Source organism: Neurospora tetraspora (assembly GCF_033439725.1).
Source record: "Neurospora tetraspora strain CBS 560.94 chromosome Unknown B0H65scaffold_5, whole genome shotgun sequence".
Classification (NCBI taxonomy): Eukaryota; Fungi; Ascomycota; class Sordariomycetes; order Sordariales; family Sordariaceae; genus Neurospora; species Neurospora tetraspora.
The window spans coordinates 3,177,109-3,204,000 of record NW_026944387.1 but is presented as its reverse complement, the minus strand read 5'-3'; the positions used below and the strand labels follow the sequence as shown (position 1 = coordinate 3,204,000).

Genomic DNA, 26,892 nt, shown 5'->3' with positions numbered 1-26,892 from the left:
GTTATTCAATATTTTTAGTACCTAAGTATTTGAATGCTACTTCTTATTACTAAACCGAAATTTCAACGTAGGAAACCCTCCTTACTTACCTATTTTAATATAATAGTACCCGACGCGTCGATATAATAATAAAGGATTTTATAAATACGATAATCGGGTAAATATTTTAATAATACCACTCCGATTTCAATAGTCCGAGAAGAACCCTATTCGCGCGGTATTTATTTATACGGTATTTACTTACGCGGCATTTATTCGCGCGGTATTTACAAATACTACTAAATTAAACTGCTAAAGATAAAACGATACGATAACTACCAATTGAAAAGGTTAAATTAGAAAGAGCTTTAAGGCAGTCGCGCTAAGTAATAAACGTAGTAACGAACGTAGTATATAATTACTTTACGCTTTAATAAACTTCTATTATTTTGAAATTATTATTATTTATTATTCTTCACCTTTCTACGCTAATAAATGACAATCGTAGAATAATATTATTAAAAATTTTTAATAAAGGATATTAAATAAAATTATTTACTATCTTATTAGGCGGGGTTTCTATTATTTATAAGAATCCCTTCCTATTTCTATACCCCTAATTTTATTTACCCGTTAATTACTTTACTTCTAATTATACTTCTAATCATTATAACCGACGACAACGAAAGTAGCCCCCCGCCGCCGTTTCGTAATATAGGTAGCGCTACTAATACTAAGTGCAAACATATTATAATAACGAACGCAGAAGTAAATTAATATAATTTTAATACTTCGATTATTTACTAATCATCGCTATAATAAGTACCGACTTCTAATCAAGCACAACCCCAAATATAAGCACAAATATAAGCATAGGTATAAGGGACGCTACTATGATTACCTACAATCGGTTTTATAATCGGTTCTGCAATCGGTTTTACAATCGGCTCTACAGTCGGCTCTACACGTCGGACACCCGCGTCTGGATCAAGATCCGGTTTACGACCGCAATTGCGACTACTAGCACCCCGTACCCCATAGAATCCATTACCTGAACCTCGTTAGCGAAAGGCCAATCGCGCTAAATTAATTCTAAGAGGTAAAAGGGAAAAAGCTACTATTAGGTAAGACTATATATTAATTATTCTATTATACCTCTAATATACTAATGGATGCTATTCGATAAGATACTTTAAAAATCGTATTTAAATACTTTCCTTCTATTCGTTCGCTCTAATTATTTAGAAGTCCTAATTAAGGATATCCAATTCCAATTTACGAATATCGTATAGTAATCCGATTCCAATAATTCAAACTTCGACGAAATAACCCGTATAAAGAATAAGATCGACTAATTCAACTACAAAATGTACTTTATATTTTACTTTATGCTACTATCGACCGCCGTCGTATATACGGTTTTTCTAAACGTTCTAATATTAAGCGAAATATTTTATAAATTTTATGCGTACGCTAACGAAAGTACGGATATCATTAAATAAGAATTCTTTTAGGGTTATTTTTATAAAACTATTATTAATTAGATTAGGGATTTCCCTAACGATTTCTACTTCTACTTAGATTATATAAATTTTAACGAATAATTTTATTTTAACGATGATAATATTATCCATACTAATAAATGGGTATTAATTAGATTGGACGGCTAATTATGTTCGTATTTATTTTCCTATATCTTTCTCTATTTAAATTAGGAATAGAATTTCCTTAATTAAAGTATATTTATATTCTACTACTTCAAAATCGTATATACTATAATATTTAAGCAGGTAATATCGGTATATATTTTCGAACGTCTTTATATAAACGAAATAGGTTTCAATTATATTAAATAAAAGTATAAAAATAAGTGATAATTAAAATTAAAGGAATTTTATAATATACCCTGCAATAAATTTGATAAACTATATATATATTTATTATTTATAAATATCGAACTTGATATATTTTAATAGTAAGAGCCAATACGCCCCGTCGTTGTCAAAGAAGCGCTAATTAACTCTATAGAATATTGGAAATAAGTAGGTCCTATACTATATTTTCCGCCTCCCGTCCCTACGTTATTTTCTAGCTCCTCTAATACGTTAAACCTCGAATCGGAAAGACCAATGGCAACCGATAACAATAATACCGCCCCCATTATGATAATAGATCTTAAGGACCCGTTTGGCGATAGCCCGGTAGTTCTCCGTTCAAGTTCTTCTTCCCCGTTATTTATAGATCAAAACCAGCCTAATTCCGATAATTCCTTAGAAGATTCATCGGACGAGCACCACCGAAGCGAGTACGCACTAAATCGCCTCCATCGCAACTATAAATAAACATTAAGAAGCGACCTATAAATACTAAAGTATTAATTATATTAAATAAATTAAAGAGGAGGCGTTTAGAGGAATAGTTATACGAATAATATAATAACGATTTAAATATAGTTATAAATAAAGTAGAATTAATAATATATATTAATATTATTAAGCGAAATACTTATAATTTTAATAAATTATTTATAAAAGCGGCGTAATTTATTCGTCGTTTAAAGAATAACCCGTTCAATCCTCCTACTATACCCAATATCCCGGCGACCTAATCCAAAATCATTCCCATATACCCCCCCAAAATCCTAATATAAACGAAAGCTATATTAATTCTTCCGCCCAAAATATTATTAATACCTAAGAAAATTACCCCAATATACCTACCGAAGTATATATAGCCAAAAGGTATATAGAAACTAAAGGCTACCCCTACTGCGGAAATACCGATTACCGCTGTTATAAGTAGATAGAAAGAGACTGCTATTCCGGTACCAGTGCTACCAAAACCCGCCCCCGCTCCCGCCCCCGTCGTCGATAAGTTCCCGGTTATCGAGAAGCCTATCGTCGCTCCAGCCCGGGCCAATCTATAGAACGAATACGGGATATAATAATATTTCTTAATTAATTATATTCCATTTCGCCTTCGATTCAATCGGAATTTATTAATAAATATATTAGAATTGGGAAGTTGCCCGTCAAAATGCAAGAGAAAGTAGATTATCTTAAATATAAACTTATAATTATAATTAAAGTACAGGCCTAAGAAGAAATAATAAGAAAGGGATTACTTACTACCGAACCGCTTACTATAGAGCTTATTCCCAACCCGGTATTGCCTAAGCTTTTTATTAAATTGAAGCCCCCCGCTGCCGTATCCCCTAATTAGGTATCGCCCGTTATTAAGAAGTATCCTGTCGAGCCCGAATATCCCGTCGAGCCCGAATATCCCGTCGAGCCCGAATATCCCGTCGAGCCGGTATTTTCCGAAATTCTAATTGCCGAAAAGTAAATATTTAAGCGGCTACCCCTTTATATACCCCCTAGCAAATATATTATATAAGAAGCTATACAACGTATTATCGAAATAGAGTTCTATAAGACCGAGAAAATACTTGTTAAAAAAGGGTAATAGTATAAATTAAATTGAATATACGTAGGGTACAATAAAATTGGTAATAATATAATAATTAAATATTAGTCCGGCGGATAGGAAGTAGTAAAAGGTTTTATATAATAACTTCTCTAATTAACTCCGTTACCTAAAATTTATATTATCAAAGAGGATTATAAAAAATTCTATAAAAATACGCTAGTAAATATATAAGCTGACCCTAATTTACCCGATAAGATATAAAGATAGTAATACATAAGGCTGAAAATTTCCCTACTTAGGAATATAAATTGAATTTATTGGAAGTCCGTGCCCTGCCCAGTGAATGGCACTGGGCCGCCCATTCACCGGCACTCCCTTCCAGGTATTTAGGCTGCCCTGGTTTCCGTTTCTCCTCTTCCGCTAGACAACCACAATCAAGCCCTTTTTCGTTGTCGCCTTTTCCAGCCTCCAACAGAATTTCTTAAAGTTTTTATAATTAAGACTTATTAAGAATAGGAAGACGATAAGGTTGAATTAGAGCGAGAGCGTTAGGATAAGGAGCGTACTCGCCAATAAGAGGAATACGCCCGTCGATAAGAAGAAGCCAAGAAGGTAGAAGAAGAAGCTAAGAAGGTAGAAGAGCACCGCTAATAAATAGAAGCTGAAGAGGAGAGGATTTAGAAAGCGAGTGAGGAATATCGTCGTCGTAAAGAGGCTAAAAAGGTAGAGGAGGCAAAGAAGAAAGAGGAAGCTACTTATATCGTCGCTAAGAAGAAGGCCGATAATAAAGCCGCTGCTATTGCTAAGAAGGTAGAGGAGGCTAGGAAGGTAGAGGAGGCTAGTAGGAAGAAAATAAAGGAGGAGATATAGGAGCGTATCCGTTAGTTTGCTATAGCTAAAAAGAAGGTTGATGAAGAGGAAGTTCGTACTCTTATTGCCGCTAAGTAGAAAGAGGAAGCTATTCGTACTGCTACCGCCAAGTAGAAAGAGGAGGCTACTCGTATAGAGGCCAAAAAGAAAGCCGATAAAGAGGAAGCTATTCGTATTATTACCGCTAAGCAAAAAGAGGACGCTACTCGTATAGAATCCTTTAAATTGTCTTCCGTATTAGAATTACCGCTGCGTTCTATTCCCAAGTTATTTTAGTTAATTGTCGCTTTCGGTATCTCTGAAAGAATATTGCTATTAAAGCGGGCATTTGCTCGGGGAGCACAAGCCTTAGGCTCCGGGGGCCCCAAACCTTAAGGGGGCCCCAATATTTCAATCCTTAGCACGTTATTTTGATGTAAAATAGCACTTACATAGTAAATTCCAGCGTGTTACATAAACATGAAAAATCACAGCGATACCCAATAACATAGTTTTGTATAGGGATTTCTATGGTACACAATGTTTTGCACATAGGATAGTTCTATAGCATTCATTTACACTACAAAAGACTATAGTACTAAACTAAATCTCATAATACTTAGCATAGTATTTTCAACGTTATTAACTAGGTCTACTTACACGACCACTTCGTATAACCTTAGGAGCAAGTAAACTAACTTGAGCCCTACCTCTCTTACATTTAACCGCTTACTTAACAGAAGAACTCGACTCTAGTGCAGCCACTTAAATACAATCTAGCACTAGCTCTAGAAAGGACCACCATTACTCTAGCCACTCTAGAGACGAACCGAAGTTGTACGCTAGCTCTAGCTCTAGCTCTAGCTCTAGAGAGGGCTCTACAGAAGGCAAGAACTCTAGCTATAGCTCCAACTCTAGAGAGGGCTCTAAAGAGAGCTTTAGAGAGAGCTCTAGAGGCGGGAACTCCAGAGGCGGGAGCTCTAAAAGCGGGAACTCTAAAGATTCTAACTCTAACTCTAACTCTAACTCTAACTCTATATCTAATGCAGCCACTTGAATGCAATCTAGTACTAGCTCTGGAAATATTGCCTCCGACTCGCTACTATAGTCTAAGGTATCAAAGCTAACAGGCTCTCGCACGCGCTTACGTTTCGTAGAGCTGGGAGCAAGCTCGTCAATACTACCATTATTGCTCTCCCAGTAAAATGGTCTACGTCGAATATTTGGCTGCAAGCGAAGTAGGTTGTTAAAGTTACTCTATTTAATAGGCTTAACCTTCTTATCCCCTTTCTTACTCTTTAAGGCTGGTGTAGCCTTCTTCTTACTCTTTAACGCTAGCGTAGCCTTCTTACTTCCCTTCTTTAAACCAAGTATAGCCTTCTACTTCTTAGGGGTCTTAGGAGTCTTTAGGGTCTTTTACTTTGTCTTTACTAGAAGTGCGTACTCGTTAGGGATAACTCTAGAGTTCTTCGCTCGACCTTTCTTCTTAGTAACGCGGGGGTCTCGAAGGCGAAAGTAGAAATCGTTAATATCCTATTTAAAAAGATTAGTTAATAATTATATACAAATATATAAATAATAGATAAGGGACGTATAAGTGGTATTTTGAAGTACTAACGAGGGTATATATAAATGAATTTTAGAGGCTTCTCTATAATTAACCGTTTAAATATCTTATAGCGGTAAGGTAGTTTATATTAGAGAGAAATACTATAATCTTCGTTATAAGAAGGGAGGGGAGGGGGATCCTTGCGCTAATTAATTAGCCGGTTCCTTTTTATTTAAAGGTATTTATAATTAATTATTTTTAATATAATAAATATAATTTACAAAGGGAGGTTATTTAAATAACTACGGGTAATAAATTTATAACGTTGACGAATTTAGTAAATTACTAGCTTCTATTTGAAGGTTCTATATTATTCGTCGGCCATTTCGAAAATAGTAGAAATTAGTTTAAAAACATTGCTATTACTGTTAAGAAAGTAATTCTTAACGCTAAAGTTACTAGATTCACCTAGGGAGGTAACCTTTATACTAAAATTTCTATACTATTTAATATAGTAATATACTTATTAATCCCTAATAGGTAGCTAATTCTTCTAAATATATCGAAGAACTATCTTTTAAGTTATAAATCGCTTTTTTAAATTATCCTACGTAATAAAGAACTTTGGCTGTATCTTATTATATATTATAAATTTAAATTGTTTTATAACCCTTTAGGGATCGTTAATAATTATTAAATCGGTTAAAGGGTTAATACTGTATATAGAGGTATAGAAACTATAGTCTTAGTTATTGAATGGAATAGGGGTTGCTTATTTATTAATACTTTCTTCGTCGTTAGAGTTCTTATTATTGTTATTACCGTCTTTAACTTTTTTGAATTTGAGTTTAGCGTTATATAAGACGTTTTTAATAATATAGAATAAATAGAATTATTACTAGGTATTAGGGAAAATTTCTATTAAGGATTACTTTATTTCCTTGTACTTGTTAATAATAACGACCGTCGGTTCTAGGAGGTTATATTGTAATTGTATCTATTTAATAGTATGAGTTAAAAAATGGAACGCTGTTTATTTCTTGTTGTCGATAATATTAATGATATAATTGAAGATGGAACTAATATTAATAATATTAGAGATTTAAAAGAATAGATAGTTAAAACGATTTGTATTATATATATTATTAATAATTATAATTTTTATAAAAGCGCTAAATTATATATATATAACGCGGGTATGTAAATATAATATTTGATAGCCTTATCTTATTATTTAGATCTATCTTTTTAATATAATTAATATTATTATTGTTAAAAGCCTTAATTAGAATGCCTATTAGGGTATAGCTATTGAAATTACGTTAGCGAATATATACATATACGTTGTAAATTTTCTTCCTAATATATATTAATTTTGGATAATTATTTCGTACGACGGAAGCGATTTTTCGAGTTCGTATAGTGTTGAATTTAGAAATATTATCGATAGTTTTAAATACTTCTAATTTTATTTTACGATGTTAGGGATAAGTAGAAGGGTCGTACGATTAAAGGTAGTTATATATTTAATACTAGGAATATAAACAAAAATATTAAAGACTATCCTCCTTCTTTAAAATAACTATTTAATTACAATTATATTTGTGTAAAAGTATCTTTCGAATCGTTGATTTAAATTTGCGAAGTTGGCTATACTACTTATAGAAGAAGTAATACCGTATATATTCGCTTACTGGAACTCTAGGCTTTATATTTTGGCCGTTTTGACGATTAATTATAAAACCGTAATCTTTTACTTATTTATTAACTACTTTATAAAAGTCCTAAATTGTAGTAGCGGAAAGTATAGTACTAGCTAATAGATTAGTGATTATGTTCTTATAATGGATAATAATACCCTCCTTATTTAAATTTGAGTCTAACCGCTCATTACAATTTAAATCGGAATTTAAATTACTCTCTTACTAAAGTAATTATATTAAAGGAGGCGGATTGGGACTACAACTAAATAACTATATGTTAAAATTGATACTAGAGTTATTAGAATCGTTAGAATTACTAAGAGAATTAACGAGAGTATCGTCGTTAAAGAAGCCTTCCTACTCCTCGTCGATATCGGTAAAAGGATTGCTATTACTATTGTTATCTTCGATGTAGGTAAAGTCGATGGGCGCATCTAGTTCCCAAGGCGGCGCCATCTTTGCGCGCAGTATTTTGAAGCTTCAAGAAGGTCAGCAAGTAGTTTAGTAATATATACGATCAATATTTACGTACGTGCGATTGATTCTAGCCTATTTTAGTAATAAAAGGTAATTTAGTTATAAAGAGAGAGTTAAAAGAAGGTCAAGTTAAAAAGTATATTAAAAATTACCAAGTTTAAAGATGGGGGTCGTATATATAGGGTCTGCTAGTTGACTGGGCTTGGCACTATCTTACATAGAAAGGGTATTGTACGATAACTATCTGACTATATTAAAGGGTTGAAAAAAATAATGTATACGTTAAACCCTAACCCGATTGGGGCCCCCTTAAGGTTTGGGGCCCCCGGAGCCTAAGGCTTGTGCCCCCGGAGCAAATGCCTTAAAGCGATTTAAATATCGGCCGAGTCCGGTTAGGCTATTACCCCCGCCTCTACCGGTTATTAACGTACTATTTCTACCGGTTATTAACGTACCCGCCGCCGAAACGAATACTCCTCTACTTACTTCTACGGGTAGGTAGCTTCGCCCTAGGCTATCCCTTATTAGGGATACCGCCGTATTAAAGGTACGAAATATTAGCTAGTTTTAAGAGGCTATATTTACTCTAATATTTATACTTAGAAGGACTATATTTACTTACGGTTTAATTAGAGGCCGGTTACGTTAAGTATCGTCGGTAACGCTTAATCCGAACCATATAAGTATATGGTCTTAATTTTGTATAATCTTAATTATTATTTCTAATACTCCCGGTATTTCCGGTACCCCAATTGGTATTGCCGCTAATAGCCTGCTTATTGATATATTTACCGGCTATATTAGATGTGGCCGGAGAATTATTAAGCGTAGTAAAAAGGGTGGCCGTAGCGGTTTGTCTTCCTTTAATAATTATTATTATAATAATTTTAATTTCGATGAGTATCTATTTACTGATAAATTAATCGATTTGATTAAGTTTTACTAAGAGCGTATTATTTATTACCGTACCGGTTACTTCTAATTGCTAAATTCTTTTATATCCTATTAGAATTACTATTACTAAGGCTATTAAAGTTTAATAGGGATCATATATATTTAGTACTATTATATCGATGTACTTAACGATAAGATCCGATCCCGATATTTTGAGGTTATATTTTAAAATAATTCTATAGTACGAATAAAAAAACCGGATTATTTAATTCTTTGTCCTATTTATATAATATATTTTATAATATTCCTCTGTTTTTTTATTGCATTTATTTTATTGTATTATATAATTAATTTGCGGATATAATTTTGTAATAGCTTTAATTACTATACATAGCGTATTATTATAGTAATGTAGTGACGAATAGGATTGATTGCATTGGTGGCCGGTACGTTTTATTATAATTATCATAAGTATTTATTAATTCATTAATTTTGGCGATCGTATTTAGGGGTTTTGTCGAGGAGGTCCGTACGTGCGAATATGGTTGCTGTAAATATTCGCTAACTCGTTGACTTTAACGATCGTATTCAGGGCTTCCATCGAGGAGGTCCGTGCATACGAATATGGTCGCTATAAGTATATGTTGGGACTTCGCGATTCTAGTATATCTTTATAGGGGTGAGCAAATTAAAGCGATTGGACTAATTAGAGGTTGCTATTGGGCGTCTAGGCTAGATTGAGGGTCTAGGCTAGACATCAGATCTAAACAGACTCAGAATCTAGCCTAGAGACCCCCCTTCTAGCCTAGATGACCGCCGGGTTTTCCCGCTACGGTATATTACAAAAAGGAGAAAGAAAGAATTATAAATACGATTCGAATATACAGTCTCTATATTACTTATATTAATAGCGGCGCTTTAAACGTCCTCGTACGCCGCCATACTATAGGGCCTTTATAGCACCCCCTTACGGAGGCTAACGATAATAGAGAGGGGAAATGGTAATTATAAAGACGATTGGAGCGTTATTTAGAATTATTTAAAATTATTTAGGATAATAATAAATATTTGATGGAGGCTGGAAGGCGACAACGAAAAGGGCTTGATTGTAGTTGTCTAACGGAAGAGAAGAAACGGAAACCAGGGCAGCCTAAATACCTGGAAGGGAGTGCCGGTAATGGAACGGCCCAGTGAATGGGCAAAGCCGGTGAATGGGCGGCCCAGGGCACGGACTTCCAACATATTCTCTACTCTTTAAAAAGTAATTACCCCGTCCGATAATATAATAGCTTCTCCGCCCAATTAGTGTACAATTCCCCAAGTAAATAGGGTAATATTTGCCCTCGCTTCGAAATTAGAGCCCTCGGGCCGAAAGAAGATTTTAAGAACGCCGATCGAAATTTATAAGACCCCTCTTCCCTCCCCCTTCCTTGCTATAAAGATAGATAATCTTAGGCGACGATAAGGGTAGGGGTGGAGGGGCTAACTATAGGAGGATAACGAAGGGAAGGTTTGGATCGAAGGAAGGATATATTAGATATAAAGACGTGGGAGGTTTTTTATCCGGTATTTAAAGTAGATATACGGGTTTTCCGCCCGGCTTTGAACAACGAAGGACCGCATGCTTAAATAAAGCGACTAGATTAGAATAGTCAAAGCGTGAATAAGATCATTATTATTATATTTTTATATATTAAAAACAAAGTTACTTCGGGAGCTTATCAGATTTTAATAAAATTAAATTAAATATTATTATTATTACATTTATAAATAAATAATTTTAAATCCGTTAAGAGTTTTAGTAAAAACTTTCTAAGAAATTGTTATTAAAGGATAAATTACTTGGACTAAATAGAAGGTTAGAATTAATAGAGGTAGTAGGATTATAGATATTGGAAGTATTATTAGCGACTGTAGTAATCGTTTTTCTTACTTTTTTATTCTTTTTTTTAATTGCCTTATTTTTATTCCTTTAATTGTTTAGAGCCTTATCCAGATTATACTACTAATAATTAGAGTATTCTAGAGTACGATAATAACTGTAAGGGAAATGTTTCTAACTTTTAATAATCCTCTTATTATATATATTATAGGTAGTACGGTCCTAATTATTACCCTTAATCTTTATAGTCTTAGTTTCGACCTTAGTAATAATTATATTGCTAAAAGACTTTTTAGTATTGGCATTTAATCGGGGGGCACCCGGGTCGTCCTACGGGGGCACCCATCGGGTTAGGGTTTAACGTGTATATTGTTTTTTCACCCCTTTAATACAGCCAGATAGTGCCAAGCCCAGTCGCCCAGTAGACCCCCTATGCCCATGTCTTTTTATAAGGTAACCTTCTTTTTGCTCCCTCTTTATAACTAGACTACCTTTAATTATTAGAATAGGCTAGAATTAATTGTACGTACGTAAATATTGATCGTATTAATTACTAGAATTATTTGCTAACTTCCTGATGCCTCGAAACATTGCGCGCATTGTGCATTAAGATGCCGCCGTGGGATCCCGTATAAGTAGGCCCAATTAGAAGGTTAGGGAAGCCTCTAACTAAAACACTATGTAAAGTATTACGAGACTACTCCCTATAGTTAGTAGTATAGTTATTTGAAGTGTATAGATGAATGCTATAGACTCTCCCATGTTGAAAACATTGTGTGCCATACAAATCTCCATATAAAACTATGTTACTGGACATTCCTGTGATTTTTTTCATGTACGTGTAACACGATGGAATTTACGATGTAAATGCTATTTTACGTCTAAAATACTGGCCAAGGGTTGAAATACGGGTGCCCATATAAGGTTGGGTGCCCCCGTAAGACGACCCGGGTGCTCCCAGATTAAATGCCTTAGTATTAGCTAAAATCGATAATTAGCTTAGGAAAGAATTGGTAGTAAGGAGATTCTTATTTAAATAGGCTACCCAGAGCTTGGTATTAATAGGGTAAGAGTATTTTATAGTATTAAATAGGTTCGTTAATTCGGTAAAGTTGTTAATTTTATAACCGATATCCTTAATATATTTATATAGGGTTTAATAGCGTATAAGGAAAGATTCAAAGGAAATAAAAGCAGAATATTTAAGAATTTAATATTTATTAAGAATGTCGCTCTTAACTTCGTTAATAATACTAGAAATACTATTGCGAATAAAATTATATAAGTATTTTAATTCGTTATTTTCTTTATCTTGATTATTAATTAATAGGATAGATTGGATAGTTTTATTATTAATAATCGAATAAATAATACTTATAATTTTAATCCGATCTATATACTACTTAGCCAAGGCTTTTATATCCGCCTCCTTAGTTATATCCTTAACCTCAAAAGTAAGGATTGAGGTCGTAATATATAGCTTCAAACTGAGGGAGGCGAATTAAATACGTAAGGCGCGAACCTAAGCGTTAAAATTAAATTTACCCTTAAGGGGAATTAATTTTGCGGTCGTATTATATTTTATGATATTATATTAGTAATAGCTAAAGTCAATAGGAAAATTTATTCAATTAATAGGCGGGGTCGTTATTTTAAGGATTAATATTGAAGTTGTAATCTATAGAGGTAGGTAGAGAATTATTAAATTATTGAAAATCTTTATTCGGTCGTAGGCTAAGGTTAATAGAGCTAATTCTTATCGGCGGGTAGGGTTATAATATGTCGATAGAATTGGTTCTTACCGGCGGGGTTATTGTAATGCGGCGTGTATGTAACGATTATGTAGTGCGACGGCGATTTGATTGATTCCTTAGATGCGCGCAAGGGCAGCGAAAGTAATGCGATTCAATATCGTTAGAAGGCTTATAACCTCTTGGATTAGAGGGCAAAAGAAGTATAGATGTGTATACTATAGAGAGAAGATTAGAGAAGAAAAGGAAAAGAAATATGGAGGGCTAAAATATAGGAAGGGTATAAGGGCATGGACCTACACGACAAGACAAGAGAGGTGGGGACATGAACCCACCCGACAACATATACCTTTCTTTGAAACGTAAGGTTATAAAGGTTTGACGTATAATCTTTTGAATATTTTTATCGGTTTCCCTTTTAAAATTAGGACGGCCCTTATTTATAATACGTTCGGATTTAATAACGTCTAGTATTACAGTACCTATATCCTATAGCTTTATTTTAATATAGTAGAATAGAAGACTAATTCGATTACTAAAGGCAGCGTCGTAATCGATATATTTAGCAATATAAATATAGATTTAGCTAAAAGTCCTTCGATTAATCTAACTTTCAATTAATTCTAAATAATACCTTATACTCGTTATTATTTTTGATATCGTATTCTAAAAAGTATAAATTGTCGGATACGATATTTTGGAAAAAGGATATTAAATAATAGTTTAGAAAATTTGATTCTTTTGAGCAATAAATATTGAGGACGTATTCTCGAAGCCCTTTGAATCGCTTTGAACGAGTATTAATCTTATAAACGGCATTAGTAATAATAGTATTAGAAAACTAGTTGTAATGGTATAAGAATAAGGCTTATCGAAGCTCTTTATTTAATTCGTTAATAATAATTATATTGTTTTAAGGTACCTTAATACTTCGGATCCTTTTTATATTTCGTATAGGATCGTCTTCGTCCTTATTAATAAGGCGAATATAGTCGCTATCTATTATATCGAAATTTAATTTAGTAAATACACTTTCCTCTCGTAATTTCTATAAGCTAATACAGTTAGGTTCGTAGAAGAATTCGGGGAAAAATTACTATAATAACCGGCTATCGTCCCTCTTTCCCTTTTTCTACTTACGGGCGCTTAAGCTAGGGGTTTCGGCATTAGGGGTAGTACTAGAGACGGCACTAGAGCCTGAGGCGGCACCAGAGCTAGAGATAGAACTAGATGCAGTACTAGAACCTCGGCCACTACCACCCCGGCCACCGGGGGTGGGAAATGCAGCACTAGGACTAGGGGCAGCGGCAGGACCAGTGGTAGCGCTAGGACCAGGGGTAGTATTAGAGCTAGATAGAATACTGCTAGGGCGACGAGGAATAGTATTAATATTATCGAATATATTATTATTATTAAAATCGTTATTATTATTTTCATATTGAAATTAGCGTCCTCGTTATTATTATTTTATTAAGGTAGCTATTAGAAAGCTGTGAACAGGGTGAACGACCACGAACGAATCAATGATGGTGATGTATTGTGTGTGGTCAGACTGTGCAAGTCTGGAGGTCTAGAAGTAGGGCAAGGGAGGTCCCTGTGCGGTGGGGCCATGGCCAGAGGGAGCCATGGCTGGCCGCACGTGACACGGGACACCTCCAACAGACATATTCCTATAGGACTAGTATAATCTTCCTAGCGTAATCGATGTAGTCTCGAAAGTGACTTTTACCGACAGCTTTAATACGGCTAATATGCAACAGGCGGTTATCATCTTCCTCTGGCAAACGACAGACACAGTTATTGTTGTTAAGATATTGAAAGTAGATGAAATCTGACGGAAAAATGGCTTTTCTAACGTCGGTGCCGCTAATAAAATGCGTATATTCCCCGGAAATGGTATATACTGAACTAGATCAATAGAGCGTATAGTGTAATTTAGTCGGGTTGTTTATTAAATGGGCTATACCTTTATATATCCCATTGGCGGTATCGGAATTGAGGAAGGCTTGGAATAGGGCATACGGGTCTATAAAAAACAGTAGGGCTATAATTATGGCCGGGTCTGACTCGGAATCTAACTCGGAATCTCCGTTTGAACTGTTTTACTATTACTCGTTGCGTATAGCCTGCTCTTATTATTATTGTTTTTTTTCGATTGGCCGATTTTATCTTTATCTTTTCGACCTGCAGTGGGATATTAGCAATTCGCATATCTAATAACAGTAATCTGGATTCGATATAAGCTTTGAGAGTCTGCAATTATTTTAGTATGCGTTTAATAGCTAATATCGGTTTACTATCTTAGCCGTATAACGAACCAAGTAATTAGTATAATATAGTATAATCGGCGCCTTTTATACAATTAATATGTGCGTATAGACTAAAGCCTACATGGAAGTCTAATAATTCCATAGATTTGTTGTAGTAGTAATGAATAAGTATAGACGTATCGGAAATCCCCCCTTCAATAGTCCCCGAAATTCCGGGCTCAACAATTTAGTATAGGGTTTACTCATCCATCCAATCTTTAATAGCGAGGTCCTCATCGAAAAAATCTTCGTCGAATACGATAGTCTCTAACTCTTATCTATCGAACTTTCGTTCCGTATATTTTAAATCAAAATACAATTATTCTTCGTCGAACCTAATTAGAAGAATTTCGTAAGGATCGATATCGTTTATATTATTATAGTGGATATTATTTACTATTAAACGTTCGAACCTTTCTCGGAATATAATATTCTAATTAATACCGCCTATATTAAATTAGCGATTAAGCGTAACTTGGATCATCGGTTAAATAATTCTTACTATTTTCATTATTATTATCGTCGTCCTCGCTGTCTTTATCATCACCAAGTCCAACGACTGGGTCTAATATAGGGCCCTGCTAGGGGGGCACTACTCCTTTTGCTCGGGGGGCACTAATACCTTTGGGGGTTAGGGTTCTCTGCGTGTAAATATCAGGGTGTATTTTTAGTGATACCGCCCATGGTGTTGATAGTCACACAAGGCGGGTCGTGCCCGCCAGCCGCCCAGACTCTACTGCCAGCCGCACGTGCTTCTCCCTTTCTAATGCGTTACTAATATTATAATTACTAGTTAATAAAGATTACAAAATGAATTAATATATTGCACTCTATACAAACCCCTATATATATCAATGAATATTAATTGCAAACTATCGTAAATAGTATTTATAGATAATGCGCTATAGTGTTGACTGCGTGCGGGCGATGCGATTGATCCTATTGGCAATTGATTTCGTTAATGTTTGGTGATAGAGGTAGTGTTGAAAGGGTAAATGTTCAAAATCGCCAAGTTCACATATGTGGTATGTACAACTGGGTCGGGGCGGCTAGCGGGCACGGCTGGCGACTATAAACACCATGGGCGGTATTACGAAATTACATAGCCCAAAATTTACACACAGAAAACCCTAACCCCTATGGGTATTAGTGCCCCCCGAGCAAAACAATAAGTGCCCCCTTAGCAGGGCCCCTAATATAATTGTATCGTTATTACCGTCAAAGAGCGGGGCAAAGCCGGCACTTTAGGACCTATAACTATATTAGTCATCATATTAATATTATTGTTATTACGGGTCAAACACTGGATCTAGTCGTAAGGACGGTACTCTACGACTACTATAGCCAACCCTAAAAGACCTCTTATCGAAGGTTAGGGGTGCCTACCGGGGTATATTCTTAGGTCTACGAGCAATTAGCATAGCCGATATTCGTATCTATCGATTGGGTTGGTCAATAAAAAAGATACGTATATAAAACAGGAGGGGTATTTAAATATAGAATATATATAATGAATAAATATATTAAGAAGAAGGTTATAAAGGGGAGAGATTGAAAAGGTAAAAGATTTTTAGATAAATTAGAAATTATTAATAATTATACTACCCGTTTGATATGATTCTCTATTATAATTAATTTGAAATTTATATATGTATAAGACCGTTCATCCTATCTATAATAATAAATAATTAGGTTATTTTATTAAGTTACGTATTATGTATAGGAAGGTTTCTTAGTACGTTAATCGATCCTATTTAGAAGTACGAAGTAAATACTTTAATAAGTAAAGTACTTTCGGCATAATATTCTAAATAAGACAAGAGGGTTATATAGTTTATATTTGTAGGAGAGTATTTAAATAAGTATAATCGAATTTCGGATCCAAATTTGGATTCCTTTTTCACTGTTTGAAGAATCTTCCCTCTTATATAACTAAATTAAATTTTAATTCTATTATTACTCTTTAAAGAATCTACTTTTTATAAATATATAATATTTTTACCCCTTTAAGTACGTACCTTATTACCGTCTTCAATTAGATTATTAAATATAGTAGGGCGGTATTTATACATTTATATATTTACTATATTTATTATTAATATTATACAATATATAAATACGTATCCTACCTTTATTTATTTTTTTCCAGGGGCAGCTATCACTTTATTAGTTATATAATTACTACTCCCTTATTAAAATTATATTTATTACCGTTTAGAAGGACCCTTGTTTTATATAGCGCGAGCTAACCCTATATTAAGTTTAATAACGGATTAAGTAAATGTGTATTTAAGATTAATATTATTACTATTTATTGCGATTATTATTAATACCCTGCTATTTCATCCTATTTTTAAATTGAAATAAAACTTATTTACTTAATTACCAACGTAGCAATATAGAAGGCGGTAGAAGTTAGTAGTCGGTCCTGCGTATAATTTAAAATCCTTCTCGGGCCGCTAAATTTCTTCCTCTTCTTTTTCCTCTTCTTCTTTTTATTTGTAATTATATAATATATAGATTTATTATAACGCCGGCGTATTAACTTGAATATATCGTAATTAATTTGAGTATATTCCAAATTTCAATATAATGAGACTACGCTATGAATAACGATTCTAAGCGAGGAAAACTTCGTAATTAGCGGCGTTTTAAATTATAGTTACTATAAGTTTAACCGGTCGTTATAGTTTATATACGTAATATTTACTAATATTATTTAGGCTATAAGTCTTAAGGGATAGGGTAGTACCTACGCTACCAATCGAAGTGGAGGTAGAGGTAGAAGTAAGAAGGCTTCGAAGAAGTCCGGCAATTTTAATAAGTTTTCCAACTGCGACGATAATAATGATAGTAACGAAGCCGAAAAATCTATTTCGTCTTCTTTTAATAAGGAGGAAGAAGAAGAAGAGGAAGAGGTAGAGGTTAGCGATAGTAATGGCGATAGCGATAATAATATAACGGGTCTACAAAAGTAAAGTACAGCGAGCAGTCGTGTAAGGTTAAAATGTTATATTTAACAAAGAGAGCAAGAAGGAAGACTGCACCAGAAGGGTACAGTTGAGACAAAGTTTTAAAGTACGGGCGCACGGGCCAGGCAGGCCGGGCAGTCGGGTGGGTCTAGCTAACCAGAGGGGGTGCATTGGCCTTAGCGCCGGCCACCTGCATGACAGCTGGCTTGGCAACAGCCAAGCTTAACCCCTGGACTCTAGCCCCATGACAGACGATGTTAATAAATCCTTTATAAAGGGATATTTAGAAAAATTGTTAGAGTCCGCTTATTAATATAATATTAGACTATTGTTACCCCTAGCCTAATACTAGTAAATTAACGCTTTAATGCTTAAATATACATAATAACCCGCCTAGTATGTTTAGTAGTATTATGGCTCCCGGTACGTAATTATTATAGTAAACACTTATATTCTAGGGTTTTACTTAGGGTTAAATTGTTTTCTAATTCTCCCTAGTATAATTCTAGTAATTTACGCAACAATTTCCTTAATTGTTCCTTTAGTAAAATTTATAATTTTAGTAAGGCTTTTATTAATAAGGCCCTTAAGGATAGTAGGGATAGTAGGGATAGTAAAGTTATTAATCTTAGTATTAACCTTATAATTAACTTTAGTATTAGAACCCCTATAATAAGCGTTATAAATAGAAGAAGGATAAATATATTGGAAGTAATAAAAGTATACTTTCGATAGAGATATTTTATAATTCCTAATTTGTAAAGGTATTTAATAGGGTTAATTAGTAAACTGTAGCTCGCTAAAATAGACCCCCTATTCTACTTTTCTAATTAACGCCCGGCGATCGTAGACGTTATAGATTTTTTATATTTATTATCTCTTCTATTGGCATTTACTCCGGCGGCCCCAGCCTTATGTTAGAGAGGCCCCAATCCCTATACCGGCCCTAATATTTCAATCCTTGGCACGTCATTTTGTTGTGGTGGGGCCTGTCCCACCTCCCTGCTATTTACTGGCATCATATTGTCTGTTACGTAGGCCCAGTCAGCCCGCACCACTATGTATTTTAGCCCTCTACATTTCCTTTCCTCTTCCTTTCTAGCTTAGTACAATTAATATATTTCTTGTGCCTACGAGTCTAAGAGGTTATGAGCCCTCTGTATGCGATCGTATTGTATCGTATCGCTGCGTATAGCTTTTACGAATATTGACAACCCAGAGAACTTAGAGATAAGAGATAAGAGACGAGTAATATTGAGTGCGAATTATTTAGAGAATAAGACCCTGCGTTGTAATATTGAGTGTACGTATTTGAGACGACATTTGTTAAGCGATAAGATAAAATTGTTGGTAATTCAAAGTATATTTACTTATATACTATAATTGCGGAGATTCCTTTTAAATTTATTGAAAATACGATTAGCGAGATTCGACCTTTAAATAACCTTTTTATTTGAAATTATAGAGATTACGATAATAATGGCGCTATATTTTTTAACGTTGCTACTTTAATTCCTTTAAAGGGTAAATCCAACTTTAATACTTGGTCGCGTACCCTAAAGGTTGAGTTTACTTTATAGGGCCTTAAATTCTATATTACTATAAGTATTATTGAACCTAAGATTAATAATAAGATTAAGGATGAGGATAAGAAGCGCTTTTATTAGTAGTATATAGATTGTGCTAAGGTTATAGCTATTATTTACTTTATTATTCGCGACGAGAACGTTTAGAATGTTTTTTCTATTAACGATGAGGATAACGACGATTCGAAGTACCTTTTCGATTTTATTAAGAGTAGTATTTCTAATATTATTAACGAGGTTAAGAGCGATATTTTCGATAAGTATTAAACTATTAAGTACGTTTCTTTTATTACTTTAGAGGCCTTCTTTATACGCTAGTAGGCTTTACGTAAGCGTATTAAGGACGTTGGATGCGTTATTAGCGATATAATTAAATTAATTAACCTCTTTAACGTTATTAAGCGTTCCTTTCCCAACGAAGCTATATTATAGGCCGCCGATATAAATAAAAACGAATTAATAATTCTATTATTCCTAGTTAAATTATTTACTTTAGTTAATATTTAGAAGGATTGTATTAATATAATTGTTACGAAGGTAGAGGTTAAAATTAAAGAGATTAAAGAGATTAAGGTTGAAAATAGTAGAAGTAGTATAGATGAGCGCGTTGCGTATAATATTTGTAGTAAAAAAGTTTATAAAGGCTTGAAGTATTTCTTTGTAGCTATTATTGTATCCTTAGTATTCCTAATTATTAGTAGTACGAACCCGATAAGGTACCCGATACTTGGAATAATAAGAAAAAGGTATTAGGATGGTTCAAGAATACGGGTAGTACTATTGCCGCTATTGCGGGAAATAATAGTAATATTAATAATCCCCTTATTATTGCCGTTAATTCTAATTTATTATTTAATTTTAGAGGTTTATCTTTTAATAATTGGGAGGAGAAGGATTTTTATTAGAATTCTTGACGGATGTAGAATTTATTTAATAAATAAATAATATTTAATATAATTTCGTTAAAATTTAATAAATTCCCGAAGTAATAACCGTAATACGAAATATAGTACTATATAATAGTAGTTATAGTTCTAATACTTTCAACGATGTAAAATGGTTTATAGAATTATATCCCCTACTAAGGCCGGTTACTTATGAAGTTAGTAATGGGGAACGAACGAAATCTTATAATATAGGCGTAGTAGAATTAAACCTTCCGATTAAATTAGGAAGAAAGATTCTTATCGAAATTAGAGACGCTATCCTTTCCAATTCTACTTTAATTAACCTAATTATAACGACCGGTTTATTGGATAGCGGTATAGTTTGGTTAATAGAAATGAATAAAATAGTATTTAAAAAGGGAAAGTTCGAAGGAGAAGAGGTGTAGTGTGATTGGGTTACTAATTTACTAGTGCTACTTATAGCGGTACTAAGGGATATCGACGAGAAATATTAGTATTAAGTATTTAGATTAGCCTTAATAGTTATTATTAATTACGATGTAATATATTGTAAGCTTATATACGTAGGAAAGGAATAGGTTATTAAAGCTTATAAAGACGTTAGTATAAAATTAATAAATATTAGGAAATCAGGTTGCAATACTTACTTTCGAAGTAAATTTACCGATATTATTTAGAAGGTATTTAACCTAGTGGTTACTAAATTACTAGAATTTATAAGGATTAATACTTAGAATTATAACGTGGCCGGCTATTTAGGGGTTAGGTATATTATTTATTTTATATAGATAATATCGGGGTTTTATTGGATTAAAAGTATAAGGGATAAGAATAAAGGCTTTATATTATTAAAGAATAGAAGAAATAGGTCGAACTTTAAATAGGCTTAAAAGTAGAAGTATTAGGCTTAGATAGAAGTACAGAATTCGGATTTGGGTCTAAGGACTATTAGAACGATAAATTAGTTACGTAAGGTCGTTAAGAGGGTATTAAAATTATTAAAATACCCGCCTATATTCTTTAGATAAATAGCGCCCTAGAACGAACCGGTAAAACGATAATAGAAGAAACGAGGCCTACAATATTGGAATATAATATTCCTATTAAGTTATAGCTTCTAATTATCAATTTAGTAGTTAAGGTAATGAATCTCCTTCCTATTAAAACTAATAATAAATATATTAGTCTATATGAAATCCTTAATAGAGTTGCGGGTATACCGAACTTAAAACCTAATATTAAATATTTACGAACGTACTATTATACGGCGTACTATTATATTAAGAAATAAAAACGGGTTTAGGGAAATAAATTGGCTGAATATTTAAAACGAGGCTATTTAGTCGGATATACTAATTTGTATGGGAGAATTCTCTGTATTTAGGACCCAAAATATAAAAAATTAATTAAGGTAAGCGTAGTTAGATTTCTAGAAGCTAATACAATTAACTAAACTCCGGAGGAATAGGTACTAGATTACGCTATAGTATTCACTAATTAATTTATTAAAGAAGTGGATAAAATACTAGAGAGTAAAAAGGAAATTTAGATTATGATAAACCGATTAAAGCTATTAGAAGTAATAGGGGGAACTAAGGAAATTAATGATTAAAAGGAATTAAAGAAGGCGTTAGAAAAGCTAATAATCAACTTAGTTATAAATATAAAACCGATAACTATTAAATTATCTTTAATTATACTATTTCTAAACGTAATGCCTACGCTAAAACCGATAGAACGGAAATAAATAACCCTATAGAGAATACCTTCGCTAATTTCCCCCGAAATACTAAGTTTAAGACTATTAATACTATTATTAGGTTTAATAAAATAAATACTAAGACCGAGGGACGAAATTCTAGGCCCGAAATAATAAACTTCAAGTCTGATAGAGATACTTTTAGGTCCAGGACAATAAATTCTAGGCCTGGAGGGAAGATAAACCCTACTAAGGCAAATATTAGAGAAATTAGGGATATAGGGGATTCTAAGGGTTTTATAGAGAGTAACGCTATTGAATTTGGAAATGGTAACGTCGATTAAATAGGACGACGATGATAAATTCTAATTATTTATAGATGAAAAGGAGGAATGTAAACCTTTTAATAACTCCCTATTTATTAATCCCTATAATTTGGACGAGGAAAAACCAATCCTAATAAAAAATACGAAGTAGTTGTCGCTAGACCCTTTAATAAATACCCCTTTAAAACCTCTTCGGGTATAGTAATTTATATCGGATACGGAGGCGGAACCTCCGGCCGAAGACTTATTATTTATAGAATTGGAAGCCCTAATAATAAATTAACGTTAAGCTAATATAGGACCGGAAATAATAATAACGGAAACGGAAACGATAACGATAGAATAATTTGAAGGATCTTCGGGGGCGCCGCCGGGTAGAATATATTATTTTCGACGGGTAGTACTAATATTAAATTCTATAATAGATCGGTTAAAGGTAGTAGATAATAATGATTGGTTAATAAATATAGAAATTCTATAGTTTTATTATAGCTTACTAGAGAGGGGGGAAATTTAATAAAACGTAGAGATCCTATACTTTACGGCCGTTAAAGTAATGTACGACCTTAATTCTGGTCCGACTATTCCTAAGAATTATCGATAGGCCAAAAAACGCGAAAACTTCGAATCTTATTAGAAACCGGCAATGGAGAAATAGTTGGTAGTATTAGAGGAGCGGGGTATTTACAACTTAATCCCCTTCGAAGAAAGTATAGAGATTCTACTTAGAAAATAAGTATATAATAAAAAGGAGAATATAAACGGGGATTAGAAAATAACCGACCCGAGGGCGCGTTAGGTTATTTACGGTAATTTTTTTAAGTACGGTTCTTAAGATATTAAAGATATTTATACGGCGGTAGTAAACGTAACGAGCGTAAAGATTTTTTTAGCTATTATAGTAATTCTAGATTTTAATTATTATTAATTTAATTTTAATACGGCGTTCTTAAATATTATAATACTTCCCGGGAAGAGATATTACGTAGAGTAATTAATAGGGCTAGAGAAGGGACCGAAGGGTATTAACCGATTAGTTTATTTACTACGTAGGGTACTATAGCCTTAAAAGTAATCTATTTTATTGGTTCAATATTTTATTATTAGTATTGAGGTATTTAGGCTTTAAATTAGTGAGTTCGGATACATACTCATTTAGTAACGGAAAATTGGGAGCCCTTTTAGTACTATATATAGACGATTTCCTAATCGTAGTATTATTAAAAACGGTAATTTTTGAGATTAGAGATTATTTGCTTTAGTATTTTAAGTTTAAATATTTAGGAGAAGTAAAAACCTTCTTGGGATTTAATATAGTGAGGAATCGGAAGGAATATACTATATTTATTTCCTAAGCTAGATATATTAGAATACTGATTAAGAAGTTCGGATACAATAATTTATATAGAATTAATATATTATGGCCATAAAATATGAAGGTTGGGGACTATAAGATAGGGGATAAGTTCCTAGAGTAATAGAAATCGTATATTAAAAGGATAGGCAATTTAAATTACTTATCGATAGGTACCCGGCCTAATATTACTTTTACCGTTAACAAATTGTATAAGGCTAACGTAAAGCTTATTTTTAGTTCTCTATTTGTTATGAAATACTTATTTCGGTAATTGATTAAGAATACGGATATGGGAATTGTTTTGGGAGGAAAGCTTTCCCTAGCGAATATAGATATGAAGGTATTCGGGGATGCTTCCTATACTGATGATCTTATGACCCGTGATAGTATTGGAGACTATATTGTATTTATTGTTGGAGGATTAGTATATTAGAAGTCGAAGAAATAGGTATTCGTGACTACGAGTATAATAGAAGCGGAGTTTACTAATTTTATACCGATAATTAAATTATTGTAATAGATTATATATATAATAGAGGAATTAGGGTATGGCCAATTACCTTTAAAGGTCCTTTATATAGATAGTAAGAATGCAAGGGACCGGGTATTGAACTGTAATAATTCTGGCCGTAATCGATGTATGCATGTACGGTTCAAATGGATTATAGAATAGGTGGAAATAAAGGAGTTCGAGATTATTTACATTAAAGGGGAGGATATGATTATAAATAGATTAACGAAATTATTGAAGGCGGATAAGTATGCGAGATTCGTTAAATTATTAGGATTGGAGGAAAGGGTTGTTCTATAGGCTTAATTGAGATCTGTATATGTATTTAATACTATAAATATTTTATTTATTTATTGGTAATAAGTCTTTAGAACCCGTTTCGGGCTACGGGGGCGTATTACGGTAGGGCCTATCCCACCTCCCTACTATTCACTAGTATTATATTATTTATTACGTAGGCCTAGTCAGCCCGCACTACTATATACTTTAACCCTCTACATTTCCTTTCCTCTTCCTCTCTAGTTTAGCACAATCAATATACTTCTTATGCCTACGAGTCCAAGACATTTTGATATAAAATAGCATTTACATGGTAAATTCCATAGTGTTACGTGAACATGAAAAATCACAGCGATGCCCAGGGACATAGTTTTGTATGGGGATTTCTATAGTACACAATATTTTGCACATAGGATAGTTCTATGGCATTCATTTACACTACAAAAGACTATGGTACTAAACTGAATCTCGTGATACTTGGCATGGTGTTTCAAATTCTACCTCTAGTGTTGTTGACTGGGTTTGCTTATACGACCACTTCGTGTAACCTTGGGGGCTGGTAAGACTTGAGAGCTAGCTGCCCTACCTCTCTTACGTTTGACCGCTTACTTAACAGGGGAGCTTGACTCTGGTGTAACTACTTGGAATAGAGCTTGACTCTGGCTCTAGAGACGAGAGCTCTAGTACAACCACTTGAATACAATCTAGCACTAGCTCTGGAGAGGACCACCATTGCTCTAGCCATTGCTCTTTAGACGAGAAGTCGTACTTTGGCTCTGGTTCTGGCTCCGGCTCTGGCTCTGGTTCTGGAGAGGGCTTTGTAGAGGGTAAGAATTCTAGTTGTAGTTCTAGCTCTAGAGAGAGCTTTGGAGAGAGCTTTGGAGAGAGTTTTAGACGCGGGAGCTCTAGAGGCGGGAGCTCTAGAAGCGGGAGTAGAGAGTCTGAGTTGGAGTTTGAGTCTGATTTTGGCTCTGGTGCAGCCACTTGAATACAATTTAGTACTACTAGCTTTGGATCGCTTCCTGATGTTGCTTCCGATTCGCTATTATAGTTTGAAGTATTAGAGCTAACCGGCTCCCGCACGCGCTTGCGTTTAGTAGAGCTGGGAGCAAGCTCGTTAGTACTGCTATTATCGCTCTCCTAGTGAGACAGCTTGCGCCGAATATTTGGCTGCAAGCGAGGCATGTTGTTGAGGTTGTTCTGTTTGATGGGTTTAACCTTCTTGCCTCCTTTCTTGCTCTTTGACGCTGGTGTAGCCTTCTTGCTTCCCTTCTTTGAATTAGGTGTAGATGTGGCCTTCTCTTTCGGCTTCTTGGGGGTCTTGGGGGTCTTGGGAGTCTTCTGCTTTGTTTCTATAGGAAGGGTGTGCTCGTTAGGGATAGTTTTGGTAGAGTTCTTGGGGCGGCCTTTCTTCTTGGGAGCAATGCGAGGGTCTCGAAGGCGAAGGTAGAAATTGTGAAGATCCTGTAGAAAGACCACTAGTTAGTAATTATATATAGAATAATAAATAGAGTACGTATAAGGGGCTCTTTGTAATGCTAGCGAGGGTGTACGTGAGTGAGTTTCAGAGTCTTCCTTGTAGTTACTCGGTCGAAGATAGTATGACGGTAAGGCAGTCTATATTGGCTAGGGACGTTGTACTTATTACTGTAGGGTTCGAGGGTAGGCGGGTGTTTGCGCTGGTCGGTTGGGATATATTTATCCGTTTGAAGGTATTCGTTGTTGATAATTCCTAAGGTAACGTAGTTAATTTGTAGCGGTAGTTTACTTAGATACGTGCAGTCGATATACTCTTATCGCTAGCGGGTTTATTGGCGTGCGATTTTCTCTTTGAAGGTCTAGTGTTAATTAGCAGTTATTTTTACGATAGTAGTAACTAGTTTATAAATATCGTTATTACTGTTGAGAAGGTAGCTTTTAATGTTGAGGTTCTTCGATTTAATTGGCGATGTGACTTTGATACTATAGTTCTTGTACTTTTTGATATAATAGTGTGCCTATTAATTTCTAATGGGGAGCTAGTTCTTCTGGATGTATTGAAGAATTAGTATTTGACCTTCAAACTGTTTCTTTAACTTTTCCCAAGTTGCCTAGAACTTTGGTTCGGCTTTGGCGTATATTATGAGCTTAAATATGGTTACAATACTATGGGGATTGTTGGTAATTTTAGTGATATTGCCCGCAGTCGATTTGCCAGCAGTCGATTTGCTAGGGGTGCTGTTGGTTCGTACGGATGAATAAAGTCTTTGATTAGCTAGATTAAAAGAAACCGGATTCTCCTAATCATTTTTACCCTCTTTATCCTCGGAATTATCCTCATTGTTATCCCGCTTTTACTTCTTCTATTTCTTTGTGGTATTGAATAGTACCTTCCTAGTAATATAAAATAAATAGAGTTATTATTAGGTATTAAGAAAGATATTCCTTAAAGC

The 26,892-nt window shown here is 34.0% G+C and overlaps 1 protein-coding gene across 1 annotated transcript; it reads right to left on the bottom strand.

Annotated features, from left to right (window-relative positions):
- Positions 1 to 13,426: 13,426 nt before the first annotated feature.
- On the bottom strand, positions 13,427 to 15,506 carry B0H65DRAFT_576778 (uncharacterized protein; the record flags this gene model as incomplete). Its single annotated transcript, XM_062830667.1, has 6 exons — positions 13,427 to 13,512; positions 13,654 to 13,877; positions 14,024 to 14,183; positions 14,480 to 14,539; positions 15,325 to 15,387; positions 15,500 to 15,506. 6 exons carry the CDS (start codon positions 15,504 to 15,506, stop codon positions 13,427 to 13,429), a joined length of 600 nt encoding a protein of 199 aa, XP_062680811.1.
- Between the last annotated feature and the right edge of the window lie 11,386 nt (positions 15,507 to 26,892).